The 15,023-nt window shown below is 41.1% G+C and overlaps 1 protein-coding gene across 1 annotated transcript in view; it reads right to left on the reverse strand.

Moving 5' to 3' along the window:
- The window catches only part of LOC140203402 (sodium/myo-inositol cotransporter 2-like), a 134,123-nt gene that overhangs the window by 13,750 nt on the left and 105,350 nt on the right, over window positions 1–15,023 (reverse strand). The window contains exons 12-13 of the mRNA XM_072269460.1: window positions 12,563–12,778; window positions 11,949–12,093 (exon numbers count right to left, since the gene is read on the reverse strand). Coding sequence (XP_072125561.1) covers window positions 11,949–12,093; window positions 12,563–12,778 — 361 coding nt within the window. The remainder of the gene's footprint in view (window positions 1–11,948; window positions 12,094–12,562; window positions 12,779–15,023) is intronic.

The following is a 15,023-nucleotide window of genomic DNA, read 5'->3' on the forward strand; positions in this document are numbered from 1 at the left end:
GGCATTAGCAGTGATCTTTCAAAAGTCAATAGATTCTGGCATGGTTCCGGAGGACTGGAAGATTGCAAATGTCACTCCGCTATTTAAGATGGGGGCCAGGAAGCAAAAAGGAAATTATAGACCTGTTAGCTTGACATTGGTGGTTTGGAAGTTGTTGGAGTCGATTGTCAAGGATGAGGTTACGGAGTACCTGGAGGCATATGACAAGATAGGCAGAACTCAGCATGGTTTCCTTAAAGGAAAATCCTGCCTGACAAACCTATTGCAATTTTTTGAGGAAATTACAAGTAGGCCAGACAAGGGAGATGTAGTGAATGTTGTATATTTGGATTTTCAGAGGCCTTTGACAAGGTGCCACACATGAGGCTGCTTAACAAGATAAGACCTGATGGAATTACCGGAAGGTTACATACGTGGATAGAGCATTGGCTGATTGGCAGGAAACAGAGAGTGGGAATAAAGGGATCCTATTCTGGTTGGCTGCCGGTTACCAGTGGTGTTCCACAGGGGTTCATGTTGGGGCCGCTTCTTTTTACGTTGTACATCAACGATTTGGATTATGGAATAGATAGCTTTGTGGTTAAGTTTGCTGATGATACAAAGATAAGTGGAGGGGCCAGTAGTGCTGAGGAAACAGAGAGTCTGCAGAGAGACTTGGATAGATTGGGAGAATGGGCAAAGAAGTGGCAAATGAAATACAATGTTGGAAAGTGTATGGTTATGCGCTTTGGCAGAAGAAATAAATGGGCAGACTATTATTTAAATGGGGAGGGAATTCAAAGTTCTAAGATGCAATGGGACTTGGGAGTCCTCGTACAGGATACCCTTAAGGTTAACCTCCAGGTTGAGTCGGTGGTGAAGAAGGCAAATGAAATGTTGGCATTCATTTCTAGAGGAATAGAGTATAGGAGCAGGGATATGATGTTGACGCTCTATAAAGCACTGGCAAGACCTCACTTGGAGTACTGTGGGCAGTTTTGGGCTCCTTATTTAAGAAAGGATGTGTTGACGATGGAGAGGGTTCAGAGACGATTCACTGGAATGATTCTGGGAATGAGAGAGTTAACATATGAGGAACGTTTGTCTGCTCTTGGACTGTATTCCTTGGAGTTTAGAAGAAACATTTTGAATGTTGAAAGGCATGGACAGAGTGGATGTGGCAAAATTGTTTCCCATGGTGGGGGAGTCTAGTACGAAAGGGCATGACTTAAGGATTGAAGGGCGCCCATTCAGAACAGAGATGTGAAGAAATTTTTTTAGCCAGAGGGTAGTGAATCTGTGGAATTTGTTGCCACCGGTGGCAGTGGAAGCCAAGTCATTGGGTGTAATTAAGGCAGAGATTGATAGGCATCTGAACAGCCAGGGCATCAAAGGTTGTGGTGAGAAGGCGGGGGAGTGGGACTAAATGGGAGAATGGATCAGCTCATGGTAAAATGGCGGTGCAGACTCGATGAGCCGAATGGCCGACTTCTGCTCCTTTGTCTTGTCTTGTCAACTTGAGTCATTAAGCCCTACAATCTCCTGGTTTCTCTTTAGAGCCTTTCTTAAGCAGTGGAACAACATTGGCTATCCTCCAATACTCTGGTACCTCTCCTGTTGCTAAAGATGTTTTAAGTATTTCTACTAAGGCCCCATCAATTTCTGCACTTGCCTTCCGTAAGGTCTGAGGGAATACCTTGTCAGCCCCTGGGGATTTATCCACCCTGATTTGCCACAGGGTAACAAACATCTCCTGCTCTGTAATCTTTACAAGGCCCATGAAGTTGATGCTGCTTTGCATCACTTCTATAGACTCTGTGTCCATCTCCTGAGTAAATACAGATGCAAAGAAAACATTTAAGGTCTCTCCCATCTGTTTTGGCTCTACCCATGGATTACCATTCTGATCTTCCAGAGCAACCAATTTTGTCGCTCGCAATCCTTTTGCTCTTGTTACATGCTCAAGGAGATCTGTTTCTTTTTTGAGAATGCTGTAATGATCTTTTGGAGGTCACCTGATGTGATTTTCCCGCCGTTGAGGTCACGTGATGACATGTGCCCTGTGACTATATAAGGGTCGACTCAGGTGAGGCAGTAGGGTTTTTAAGTTTGTAGATTTCCGGGTAGAACGTGTTGTGCCTCCATTTCTGTTGCGTGTTTGTTTTTGTGACGCAGTTTCATTATTAAAATGGAAGGTGCGTTCTCTTACAAGATATTGTATTTGAGCTGGAAATTTGTGGCTGGAAGTGCCAATTTACTCAATTCTGACAGTTTTGAAGGGAGAGTGAAGAATTCGTCGAAGTGAAGGATTGAGAGAAGTCGGCATCAGTTTGGCAGTTTAATAAAGGATCGACTTTATTGAGTCTTCGTTGAAGAGAAGCTGCATTGCGATAACTCTTGTAAAAGCGCAATGAGTTCATGCAAAGGCTCTCTCTCTCTAAAAGGAATTTAAGGTCAGTTGATTTAAACTGTTTATTTTCGGCATCGGGAATCCTGTGGACAGAACCGGCTGTAAAGGCGCGTCGGTGAAGAAATCGTTCTCCAGAGAAGTCTCTCCCAATTGAATGTGTGAAACTGTTAGACTTTTGAAGTTATCGCTTTAATAACTGTATCTGACTGTATCGCTTTAAGAACTGTTTTCGCATTTAATGCTTTAAGAACCAGAGCCGAGTGGAGTTGATGAATGGCTGCGTACCTGTTTAACCTCCGGTCAAAGTTTTCCTTTGTTTTTTCTCCTTATCGTTTATACGTGCTTAATAAATGTTTGGTTATTTTTATAAACCTGTCTCGATTAATATTCATTGTTGCATGTTACGTAACATAATTTTGTGGGGGCTCATTCGGGATATGTTCCAATTTTGAGTTTAAGTGCTGGTAATTGCCATTTTCATTTGGTAAAAGGGAATACCCGTTTTTTTTTTGGTTTGATTGGTGCGTGTGTGTTGTATTCGGCAACAATGGATATTGACGAGTTTTTGAAGATGCCTGACTCGGGATTTTTAGAGAATGCGAGAAAACCTGTGGTATTGGAGATTGCTAAGAAGTTGGATATTAAAGGAATTATGAGAAATTATACCAAGGCTTTCATACAAAGAAAAATTGCTGAACATTATATTAATTTGAAATGTTTTGAGGAGGAGGTGTTAGATAAGTTTCCAATGAGTAATCTGGAAATGCAGTTGCATCTTGAACAGTTAAAGTTTGAAAGATTTAAAGTGGAAATGAGAGAAAGAGAAGCTGAAAACCAGAGGAAATTTGAGCTAGAGATGGAGAGAATAAGGTCTGGGAATCAGTCTGCTGGTTCTACAAAAGAATTTATTGCTAATCGTGAGGTTGTTTTGGCTCCTCCATTTAATGAAGCTGATGTGGATGCATATTATCAGCTTTTCGAAATAGTTGCTCTGAGTTTAAAGTGGCCGAAGGACCAATGGCCAGTGATGTTACAAAGTGTAATTAAAGGCAAGGCACAACAAGTTTATACAGCTTTAAATGCTGAGCAAGCACTGAATTATGATATTGTTAAAGAAAATATATTAAAAGCATACGAGATGGTTCCAGAAGCGTATAGAGAAAGATTTAGAAGTTTAAAGGAATCGGTGGAAAAACTTATGTGGAATTTGCCTATGAGAAATCTGTGTGTTTTGAGAGATGGGTTTTCTCTAAAAATGTGAATGGGGAGTATAATAAATTGAAAGAGCTGATTTTGCAGGAGGAATTTAAAAGAACCGTTCCTGTTGAAGTGAGAACATACTTAAATGAACGGGACACTGCTACATTGCAGGAGAGTGCTAAGTTGGCTGATGAGTATGTTTTAATTCACAAGAATAAATTTTCTCCAGGTAAAATTTTTAAAAGGAAAACTAACACAGAGAGTCAAGGTAAATCAGACATTAAATTTGAAGTTGATGAGAAAAGTAAGGATGAAGGGAGACATGTGAAGGAAAGACATTTTGGTAGTATTTGTAATTATTGTAAGAAACCTGGACACGTAGTGGCTAATTGCTTCTGATTGAAACGGAAAGAGAAAGAAGTGGCCCCAGATGCTTGTGTGCAGCATATTGGAAAACCTGTAAAACCACAGGGTTTAGAAAATATTACTGAAGATGTATCAGAGTCTGACCAAATTAAGAAGGGATATGAGGCTTTTATAACAGAAGGATTTGTATCCTTGAAAGAAGGATCCAATGTAGTACCGATAAGGATACTTAGAGATACTGGAGCTTCACAATCACTAATATTAGACAGTGTGCTAAGGTTTAATGATGAGTCTGACACTGGTGAAGTAAATTATATAAGAGGAGTAGGGAGTGCCCTTAGGCCAGTACATTTACATAGAGTAAATTTAAGGTCAGGATTAGTTACAGGGGTTGTTAAAGTAAGACTACAATCCAGTTTACCTGTGAATGATGTTTCTTTTTCGTTAGGGAATGATTTAGCAGGTGGACAAGTTTTTTCTGAAGTGCATTTGACAATAACTTCAAATTCTGAGGAACCACAGATGGATTCTAACACAGATTCTTCCTGTGTTGTAACAAGAGCTATGGCTAAAAAGACTGATGTGAAGGATGTGGTTGTTACCCATGACAGTTCAAATCAAGATTCGAATTTTGAGGATGTATCAGAAACTTTCTTACCTACCTTATTTGATCAGGGTTTTGATGGTAAGTCTGATCAGGAAGATTTGTCTTTATCTTGGAAGGAAATGATAGCAGAGCAGGGCAGGGATCCTGCGATAGTTAAATTAAAAGAACAAGCTCTTCCAGATAGTGAGATTGAAAAAGTACCAGCTGGATATTATTTTGAAAAGGGGGTATTAATGAGAAAGTGGAGATCGCCTACAATTCCCGCTAGTGAGGAATGGGAAGTTAATCATCATGTTGTTGTTCCTAAAACTTACCGAAATGAGATTTTGACTATGGCTCATAGTATTCCTTTGGGTGGTCATTTAGGGGTAAAGAAAACTATGAACAAAGTTTCTAAACATTTTTATTGGCCTAGCTTAAGACAAGATGTGGCAACATTTTGTAGAACGTGTCATACATGTCAAATTGTTGGTAATCCTAATCAGGTTACTCCAGTGGCCCCACTGCAACCAATTCCTGTATTTGGTGAGCCGTTTTCAAAAACCATTGTAGACTGTGTAGGTCCCTTGCCAAAAACTAAAACTGGACATCAATATTTATTAACTATTATGTGCACAGCATCTAGGTTTCCAGAGGCAGTACCTCTTAGGAATATAACAGCCAAAACTGTGACAAAAGCTCTTATAAAATTCTTCACTTATTTTGGGTTGCCTAAGGAAATACAATCAGATCAAGGAAGTAATTTTATGTCTGGGTTGTTTCAGCAGATAGTTTATAAACTGGGAGCAAAGCAGATTATTTCCTCAGCCTATCATCCAGAATCACAAGGAGCCTTGGAGAGATTTCATTCTACACTAAAAACTATGATTAAGACATATTGTGTAGAAAATGAAAAGGATTGGGATGAAGGTATACATTTACTACTTTTTGCAGTCAGGGAGGCAGTACAGGAATCATTAGGTTTTAGTCCTTTTGAACTTGTGTTTGGACATAGAGTTCGAGGACCTTTGGCTTTGTTGAAGGAACAGTGGATTAATAAAGACGTACACACTAGTTTGTTAGATTATGTTTTGAAATTTAAAGACAGATCGTACAAAGCTTGTAGTATGGCCAAGGAAAATTTAAAGTTAGCTCAAGAGAAGATGAAGACTTGGTATGATAAGGAAGCTAGGGTGAGACCATTTAAGCCTGGAGATAAGGTGTTGGTTCTTTTCCCAGTGCAAACAAACCCATTACAAGCCAAATTCCATGGTCCTTATGAGATTAAATCTAAAGTAAATGAGGTGGATTATGTGGTAAAAACCCCAGATAGGAGAAAGACAACACAGTTGTGTCATATAAATATGATAAAACCGTATTATATGAGAGAGGTTGCTACTGTGTGTTAAGGAGAAGGGTTAAGGAAATTAAACTCCAATTTAATAATCCAGTTTAATGTTACAGGAGTACAGTATTTTGATCACTCATGTCAAGGGTAAAGACAATGTGATTGCTGACTGTTTGTCTAGATGTTAAATGTACAATGGAAATGTTTTTTTTGGAGTGATATTTTATCATTTGTAACATTCCTACTGTACATTAGTTTGTAAAGGGCTGAAAGATCAGATTGTATATATTATGTATTTTGTAAATTTTATATCTTTGTATTTTTTTTGTATAAATTGTTAAATTTTTGTTCTTCAAGAGACCAAATTTTTTTTTTGGAGGGAGGTGTTACATGCTGAAGGAGATCTGTTTTTTTTGAGAAAGCTGTAATGGTCTTTTGGAGGTCACCTGATGTGATTTCCCCCCCCCCCGTTGTGAGGTCATGTGATGACATGTGCCCCCGTGACTATATAAGGGTCGACTCAGATGAGGCAGTAGGGTTTTTAAGTTTGTAGATTTCCGGGTAGAACGTGTTGTGCCTCCGTTTCTGTTGCGTGTTTGTTTTTGTGACGCAGTTTCATTTTTAAAATGGAAGGTGTGTTCTCTTACAAGATACTGTATTTGAGCTGGAAATTTGTGGCTGGAAGTGCCAATTTACTCAATTCTGACAGTTTTGAAGGGAGAGTGAAGAACTCGTCGAAGTGAAGGATCGAGAGAAGTTAGCATCGGTTTGGCAGTTTAATAAAGGATCGACCTTATTGAGTCTTCGTTGAAGAGAAGCTGCATTGAGATAACTCTTGTAAAAGCGCAATGAGTTCATGCAAAGGCTCTCTCTCTCTAAAAGGAATTTAAGGTCAGTCGATTTAAACTGTTTATTTTCGGCATCGGGAATCCTGTGGACAGAACCGGCTGTAAAGGCGCGTCGGTGAAGAAATCGTTCTCCAGAGAAGTCTCTCCCAATTGAATGTGTGAAACTGTTGGACTTTTGAAGTTATCGCTTTAAGAACTGTATCTGACTGTATCGCTTTAAGAACTGTTTTTGCATTTAACACTTTAAGAACCAGAGCCGAGTGGAGTTAATGAACGGCTGCGTACCTGTTTAACCTCCGGTCAAAGTTTTCCTTTGTTTTTTCTCCTTATCGTTTATACGTGTTTAATAAATGTTTGGTTGTTTTTATAAAACCTGTCTCCATTAATATTCATTGTTGCCAGTTACGTAACACTCTTAACATATTGTAGGATGCCTTAGGATTTTCCTTCACCTCGTCTGCTAGAGGAACTTCATGCCTTCTTTCACTCTTCCTGACTTCTTTAAGTGTTCTCTTGCATTTCTTGTATTTATAAGCACCTCATTTGTTCCTACTTGCCTATACATGCTATGCACCCCCTTTTTTCTCTTAACTAGGGCCTAAATATCTCTTGAAAACCAAGGTTCCCTACATCTTTCATTCTGACAGGCACATACAAGCTCTGTACTCTTAAAATTTCATTTTTTTGAAGACCTCCCACTTTCCAAGTACACCTTTGCCAGAAAACAGCCTGTACCAATTGTTACGTACCCCGTAACTGGGTTACCAAACCAGCAGAAATGGATCACTCAGTTGGAGTCTGGATTACTAGAACTAAGAAAGTTTTATTAAAGAAACAAGCAACACGGTAATCGAAAGGATAATAAATGCAACAGTTCAGCAATGATAACCACACATGTGCACAGAATTAAGATAACAGCATCAATCAAGCTCTATCGTTGTCTAGGGGTAAATGACCAAATTTCAAAGTGACACAAAAGTTCAGTCCAATTTAGTTCAGTTCTCAGTAATCGTTGCCATGGCGATGGACAACGTGGGGGGAGGGAGAGAGAGAACGGGAACGACTGATCATTCTGACACGGCTTCCACTCACAGACAGGCGGTATGGCTCACAAGCAGCTCTCGGGCAGGTCCTTGGTGATGTCACCTGAGGTCACCGACTGTGACCCCTCCTCCAGATGCGGTCGATCCTCTGCAGTGAACCCGGCACCCAAGCAAGGGCGGACACACACTGGGTTCCTGCTGATCGTACCTTTCCACCCTGTGCGTTGTCCGGTACTTCCCATCGACTCGTGAGAGGCGCACCGCTTCCAGGGTCTCGTTACCTCGGGTGTCGTGTGTCTCCTGCCTTAGCGAATCTGTCCCTTTTTATCCCCCTGCTGGGGTATCGCCTGTCCATCACTTCAAACAGTTCAGGGTTCAAAGGGGGAGCCGCTCCAGACAGCACTCTCTACCGTCCCTTCATTACACATCTCCAGATCACCTGTCCATCACTTCAAACAGTTCAGGGTTCAAAGGGAGCGCCGATCTTGGCAATACCCAGACTGATGGCTCCTTCATTAACACCTCCACATGCTGCTTCATGTTCCTTATCTCTCCTTCCCCCTGAGGACAGGTGGCAGACCAACTGCTGATGCCACTGATGCTAACCCAGGCCAGCAAACATCTTAATTTTATGTGTATTCTCGTCACACAATCCACACTTACTAGATCATTTTTGATATCACCAAAATTGACCTTTCTCCAATTTAGAACCTCAACCCGCAGACCAGATCTATCTCTTTGCATATTCACTTTGAAACTAAGTAGCCACTGGATGCAAAGAGTCCCCTACACAAATTTCTGTCACCTGCCCTGTCTCAGTCCCTAGTAGCAGATCTAGTATCGTTAGTTCTGTCATTGGGACTTCTACGTGCTGATGAAGGGAACTTTCTGAACACATTTGACAAGCTCTATCCCACTTCGTCCTTTTACAGTATGGACATCCCAGTCAATATGTGGAAAGTTAAAATCACCTACAACAACCATATTCGTCTTATGTTCTCTTTTACTTTTGGCAGGTTAGATAAAGGATAATTTAATAGTTTTTTCTGAGTTACCACATGCAAGGAAGCGGTAGATATTCTTACTACTGTTTGTGTGAAACTATTTCTGCAAGTTTCTTATTCATTCTTTCATTTGTAATCCTGAAGTCTTGCCTCTTCTTATAATAGATGAAATATTCTTGTCCTATTTACTCTCAGAAAATCTTGCTAAGTTTGTTGTGGTTCAATGTTCAGAGGACATGTATTAACCAAGTACATACTGTATATGTCACTGCATACAACTCTGAGATCCATTTTCTTGTGGGCATACTCAATAAATCTGATAACCATAATAGCGCCAGGAAGACAGACAACCTATGTGCAAAAGACAACTAACTGTGCAAATACAAAAGAAAAAAAAATACTGCTAAAGAAATAAGCAATAAATATGAGATGAAGTGAAAGTGAGTCCATAGGTTGTCAGAACAGATGTCGGGCAAGCGAAGTTGAGAAAAGTTCAACATCCTGATGGTGGAGGGGTAATAACTGTTCCTGAACCTGCTGGTATGAATCCTGAGGTTCCTGTACCTTCTTCCTGATGGTAGCAGCGAGAAGAGAGCATGACCAAGGTTGTGGGGATCCCTGATGATGGATGCTGTTTTCCTACTACGACGTGCCATGGAGATGTGTTCAATTATGGGGAGGGTTATACCTGTGATGGTCAGCTGTATCCATTACCTTTTGTAGGATTTTCCATTCAAGGACATCAGCGTTTTCATACCAGGCTGTGATGCAGCCAGTCAATATATTCTCTACCACACATCTATAGAAGTTAGTCAAAGTTATAGATGTCATACCGAATCTTTACAAACTCTCAAGGAAGTAGAGGTGCTGCTGTGTTTTCTTTGTAATAATACTTATGTGCTGGGCCCGTGACACATCCTCTGAAATGATAACACCGAGGAATTTAAAGTTGCTGTCCCTCTCCACCTCTGAGACCCTGATAAGGACTGGCTCATGGACCTTTGGTTTCCTCCTCCTGAAGTCAATAAGCATCTCCTTGGTCTTCCTGACATTGAGTAAGAGATTATTGTTTTGACACCACTCAGCCAAATTTTTAGTCTCCCTCCTGCATGCTGATTCATCACCATCTTTGATTCAGGCTATGACAATGGTGTCATCAGCAAACTTACATATGGCATTGGAGCTGAGCTTTGCCATACAGCCATAAGTGGAAAGCGAGAGTAAAACAGGGAGCCAAGCACAGAGCCTTGTGGTGTACTTGTGCTGATGGAGATTGTGGAGGAGATGCTGTTGCCAATCCAAACTGACTGGGGTCTGCAAGGGAAGAAATTGAGGATCCAATTGCATAAGGAGGCATTGACCCAAGGTCTTGGAGCTTATTGATTAGTTCTGAAAGGATGATAGTTTTAAATGCCGAGCTGTAGCTGATAAAGAGCACCCTGATGTATGCATCTTTGCTGTCCAAACATTCCAAGGTTGAGTGAAGAGCCAACGAACTGGTATTTGTTGTGGGCCTGTTGTACTGGTAGGCAAATTGGTGGAGGTCCAAGTCACTTCTCAGGCAGAAGTTGAAATGATTCATCACCCCCTCTTAAAACATTTCATCACTGAGCATGTAAGTGTTACTGGATGATAGTCATTGAGGCAGGTTACCGTGTTCTTCTTAGGCACCGCCATAATTGAAGCCTGCTTAAAGTAGGTGGGTACCTCAGACTGCCAAAGCAAGAGGTTAGCGATATTGGCTTCACCCTCCTTCACCTCTCACATCAGCCTCAGAGACTGAAACATAACATCAATGGGGCTGAGGGAGTTTGTGACTGTTCTTCCATGCTTTGACAGTCAAAGCAAGCATAGAAGACATTGAGCTCATTTGGAAGTGAAGCCCCTTTGTCACCTACGTCGCTTGATTTCACTTTGTAAGAGGTGACAGTATTCAAGCCCTGCCCCACAGCTGTCGAACATCCTTCATTGATTCAAGTTTCGTCAGGAATTGCCACTTCGCCCATGAGATGGCTTTCCGGAGATCATACCTTCTTGGTCGCCAGACTTGAATGCCTTTGATCTGGCCCTCGGCAGATTGTTAATCTCATGGTTCATCCAGAGCTTCTGGTTGAGGAAGATTCTGAATAATTTTGTGGGGACACACTCATCTACAACTGTTTTTATAAAGTCTGTGATAACCATGGTGTATTCATTTAGATCCATAGATGAGTTCTTGAACATGACCCAGTCCAGTGACTCGAAGCAATCCAAATCTGCTCCTCGGCCTCCCACAACCACCTTTCACTGCCCTTATCTCTGGAGGCTTGCTCTTTAGGCTCTGGCTGTATGCAGGTTGGAGAAGGACAGCCAAGAGATCAGACTTGCTGAAATGCGTCTGGACATGGAACGGTAGGCATTCCTTATCTTAGTAAACAGTGGTCTAGTGTGTTGGGACCTCTCGTACTACAGGTTATACGCTGATGGTAATTGGGCAGGGATTTCTTCAAACAAGCCTAATTGAAATCCCTGACTAAAATTTGAAATGCATCTGGGTAGACTGTTTCTTGTTTGGTGATGACATCATGCAGTATCTCAAGTGCCTGATTACAGATGATGGTATGTAAATTGTGGTCAGGATCATTGAGAGGAATTCTTGGTGAATAGAATTGTCAGCATTTGATTGTTAGGTGTTCAAGGTCAGGGGAACAGGAATACAAGAAAACTGCCACATTGGAGCAGCATTGAGAGTTCATGAAACACACACCTCCATCTTTTGCCTTCTTTGAATCAGCAATTTGGGCTATACTGTGTAATGAGAAGCCTTCAGGCCTGATCACCATATCTGGCATATTCTGAGTAAGCCATGTCTCGGTAAAACACAGAACAACAACAATTTCTCATTTCCCTCTGATACAGCAATTTTGCCCTCAGGTCCTCAATTTTGTTCTTCAGTGACTGCACATTTGCTAACAAGATGCTGGGGAGAGGAAACCTTATCCCTCTACGTATCTCGCTTTATCAATACCATACCATACCATTCTTTGATTCTTTTGAAGTTTAATTTTTGAGTAAATAGTGATGTAGGGTTCATCAGATATATAATCTATGGGGAAGGAGTCAATGAGGTTGTTGTAGTGGTGCATTACGTAGGCAATGAGATGATTTCAGTGTAAGAGGTTTACCTGCCCTTGGGCTGAGTTCTTCAGTCGTGTCCATTTTATCTGATGTGGCTTCTGCTGATGGAGCTGTATCACCTACAACAACAGTTTCTTCTGGTGGCTTCTCTGGCAGTTTATCAAATCGTGTGTACCAAGTCAACCGACTGATCTGGGAAAGAAGAAAGAACTATGTCATACACCAGTGGAAAATAGAGTTGGTTGAGGGGGCCAGTATTTGAATTGGATAATAATGGCCAGAGTTCAGTAATGGAAGGGCTCATCCATCACTGGGCTACAGTGAATAGGTCAAAACGTCCTCAGCAGGCTGCCCATTCACACAACCATGGCAGACATCCTGCAGCCCACAATTGAAACTTTTCACCTGCACTCCCATACCTCAAGAAATCCTGCTCTCATGATCTTGTTTATTCTGGAATTTTGATTGCTATTAATCTTTCAAATTTTCTTATAAAAGTTTTCAACTGAATGAAAAGCTATGAAAAGTTATTCTCCTCCCAACCTGCTAGGTTATAAACCTGGCAAAGGAGATGGCCCTACTACTCCTTCCTTCAGGTACAATCGTTGAACATAATAGTTGAAACTACTGGGAGACTCAGCAGACTGTATTGTTCACTCACCTGTTCTGGTTGTGGAGGCGGATTAAGGAGACTGAGGACCACTAGTACAAGCATAGTGAGGAGAGCAAGTATGAGAGCAAAGTGCAAGAAATGGACTTTGCCAACAATTGACGGTCGTTTGTCTTCTTCCCCACATGCTGGTGCAATGAAGACAAAATCCAAAACCATTCGAATAACGCCCACAAGAAACCCAGCAGCGAGGCTCCAAAATGCACCCTGTGCACACAAACAACCATACGTTATATTGAATTGATATTCGCAGTTAAACTACTTCAGTTAGTTTAAATGTGATGGAAGATGTTATCAACAATACATACTCTTTGGCACTCAGTTTTGATTTCACCAGGCCTACTCAGTTGGCTTCTAATCTCACAGCCTTGGTCAAAGCAGGGACCAAAGCATTGTATTTCAAAGACAGGGTGATGAGGGATGTTTGCTAATGGTTGTATTATGCTAAGTCTTGTCACAACACAACAACACCACTATGAAAATGAAAAATATTAAATTTAGCATGTCAGCCAGCATCTAGAAAGAGAGAGAAACAGATGCCGTTTCTCTTTCCATTGGTGCCTCTTGACCTTCTGAGTGGCTCCAATATTTTCTGTTTCTATTTCAGAATTCCAGCATCTGGAATATTTTGAACATCACCCTGAAGCATTTGATTCAGGCAAAACTTGATCAGGCAATAACGCTCTCCAGCAATGAGCCGATTAAGTGTTTGATGGTCTTGTCATTTACAATTACAAATATGTGATTCCATGAAACCATTTGTTTGCAATCAAACATCGAAGTTAACTATACAATCGTAACTACTGAAAGACCCGGAATCATACAGCATAGAAACAAGCTATAGGGCTCACCTCATTCACAATAACCAGTGGGCACTCATCTCCATTAATCCTGCTTTCAGTACTTGGCCTATTGCCACTAATGGCTAGGCAATTCAAGTGTTTGCCTAGATACTTCTTAAAAGCTGTTGGTGACACTGCTTTCTCCACTCGCTCCAGCAGTGCATTCCATGAACTCATCAGTCTCTGGGTGAAAGAAAGTCCTTCTCAGACCCATTTTAAATCTCCCCCCACTTCCACTAAACTTATATCCTCTAGTTTTATCTACTGAATTACCTGTAGGAAAAGTTGCCTGCAGAATATCCTAACTATAACCCTCATAAATTTACATTTCTTAATCAAGTCTCCTCTTAACCTCCTCAGCTCCAAAGAAAACAAACCCAGCCTCTTCAGTTGCTCCTCCTATTCCTGCCAAAATCCTGGTGAATCTCCTCTGCACCCTTTCCTGTTAATGACATCCTTTGTAGAGTGTGGTTGTATTTAATCACTTGCTTTTATTTTTGTTCTTACGAGCATAAAATCTCAATGTGTTTTGAGATCAGGAGGATTCTTCCAGGAGAGTTTCCCGTCAGATCTCCCCCTGACAGTGCTGATTATCGATCAACTTGACAATGAGCAGTATTAGATGAACTGAAATTTCATACAACTGAGCACAGTGAATTTTAACACTATCATAGATTCATAGAGCATTATGGTATTTGGCTCGCACATCTATGTCAACTACCAAGTCCTATCTATGCTGATTACATTTACCAGCACTTGCTCTACAGCCTACTGTGCTTTGGAAATTAAAGAGCTTATCTGGATAATTCTCAAATATTGTGGGAGTCACTGCCTCCACCACCTTCTCTGACAATGTGTTCCAGATTGCGATCACCCTCAGGGTGAAAAGGTTCTTCCTCATTTCCCCTCTAAACTTATTAATTTTCACATTAAACCAACACCCCTTGGTCCTGGACACCTCTACCACATCCAGTCTTGCCATCACTCTCAATCTACTGGTTGGCCATCTATTCAATGATTTGCTGAATCCCTTCGATCACCAGTTAGTTCTAACCAAGTGATCCAATAATCAGCCTGATCCTTAACACACCAATAGCCCTACCCCCTCAATCCATCAGATCCCAGCATCCCAGAGAAATTCTACTAGTCCCATTCATAATCTCCACCTTTCTCTGTAATTATATAACCTACTCTCTCTCACACGTCCATGAACTAGCCTTAATTCTTCTGCCTGACATTCATACCAGGGCATTTTACGTAACCTATCAGGATGTACAGCAGTTGGGATGTGAGAAGAAAACCCAGAGTACTGGAGAAAATCCACGTGCTCGAACTCCATGTAGATAACAACCGAGGTCAGGATTGATCCCAGATGCCCAAACTTGTGGGACAGCAGCAGTAACTACCATACCAGAATGTCAATTATTCACTTTTCCAGCACCATTTTAAAAGTTATCAATGAAGCTAATTCTAGAGAATGTGTGCTCCAGGTCATAATAGTTCATGCTATGAAACAGACCATGTTTTCCCCCTCAGATTCCTTAGCCAATTTATTTTAAGTCAACACCCACTGGTTTCTGATTTTCTTGCTAGAGGAAATACCTTATCCT

The sequence above is a fragment of the Mobula birostris genome, chromosome 9 (assembly GCF_030028105.1).
Source record: "Mobula birostris isolate sMobBir1 chromosome 9, sMobBir1.hap1, whole genome shotgun sequence".
NCBI classification, from domain to species: Eukaryota; Metazoa; Chordata; class Chondrichthyes; order Myliobatiformes; family Myliobatidae; genus Mobula; species Mobula birostris.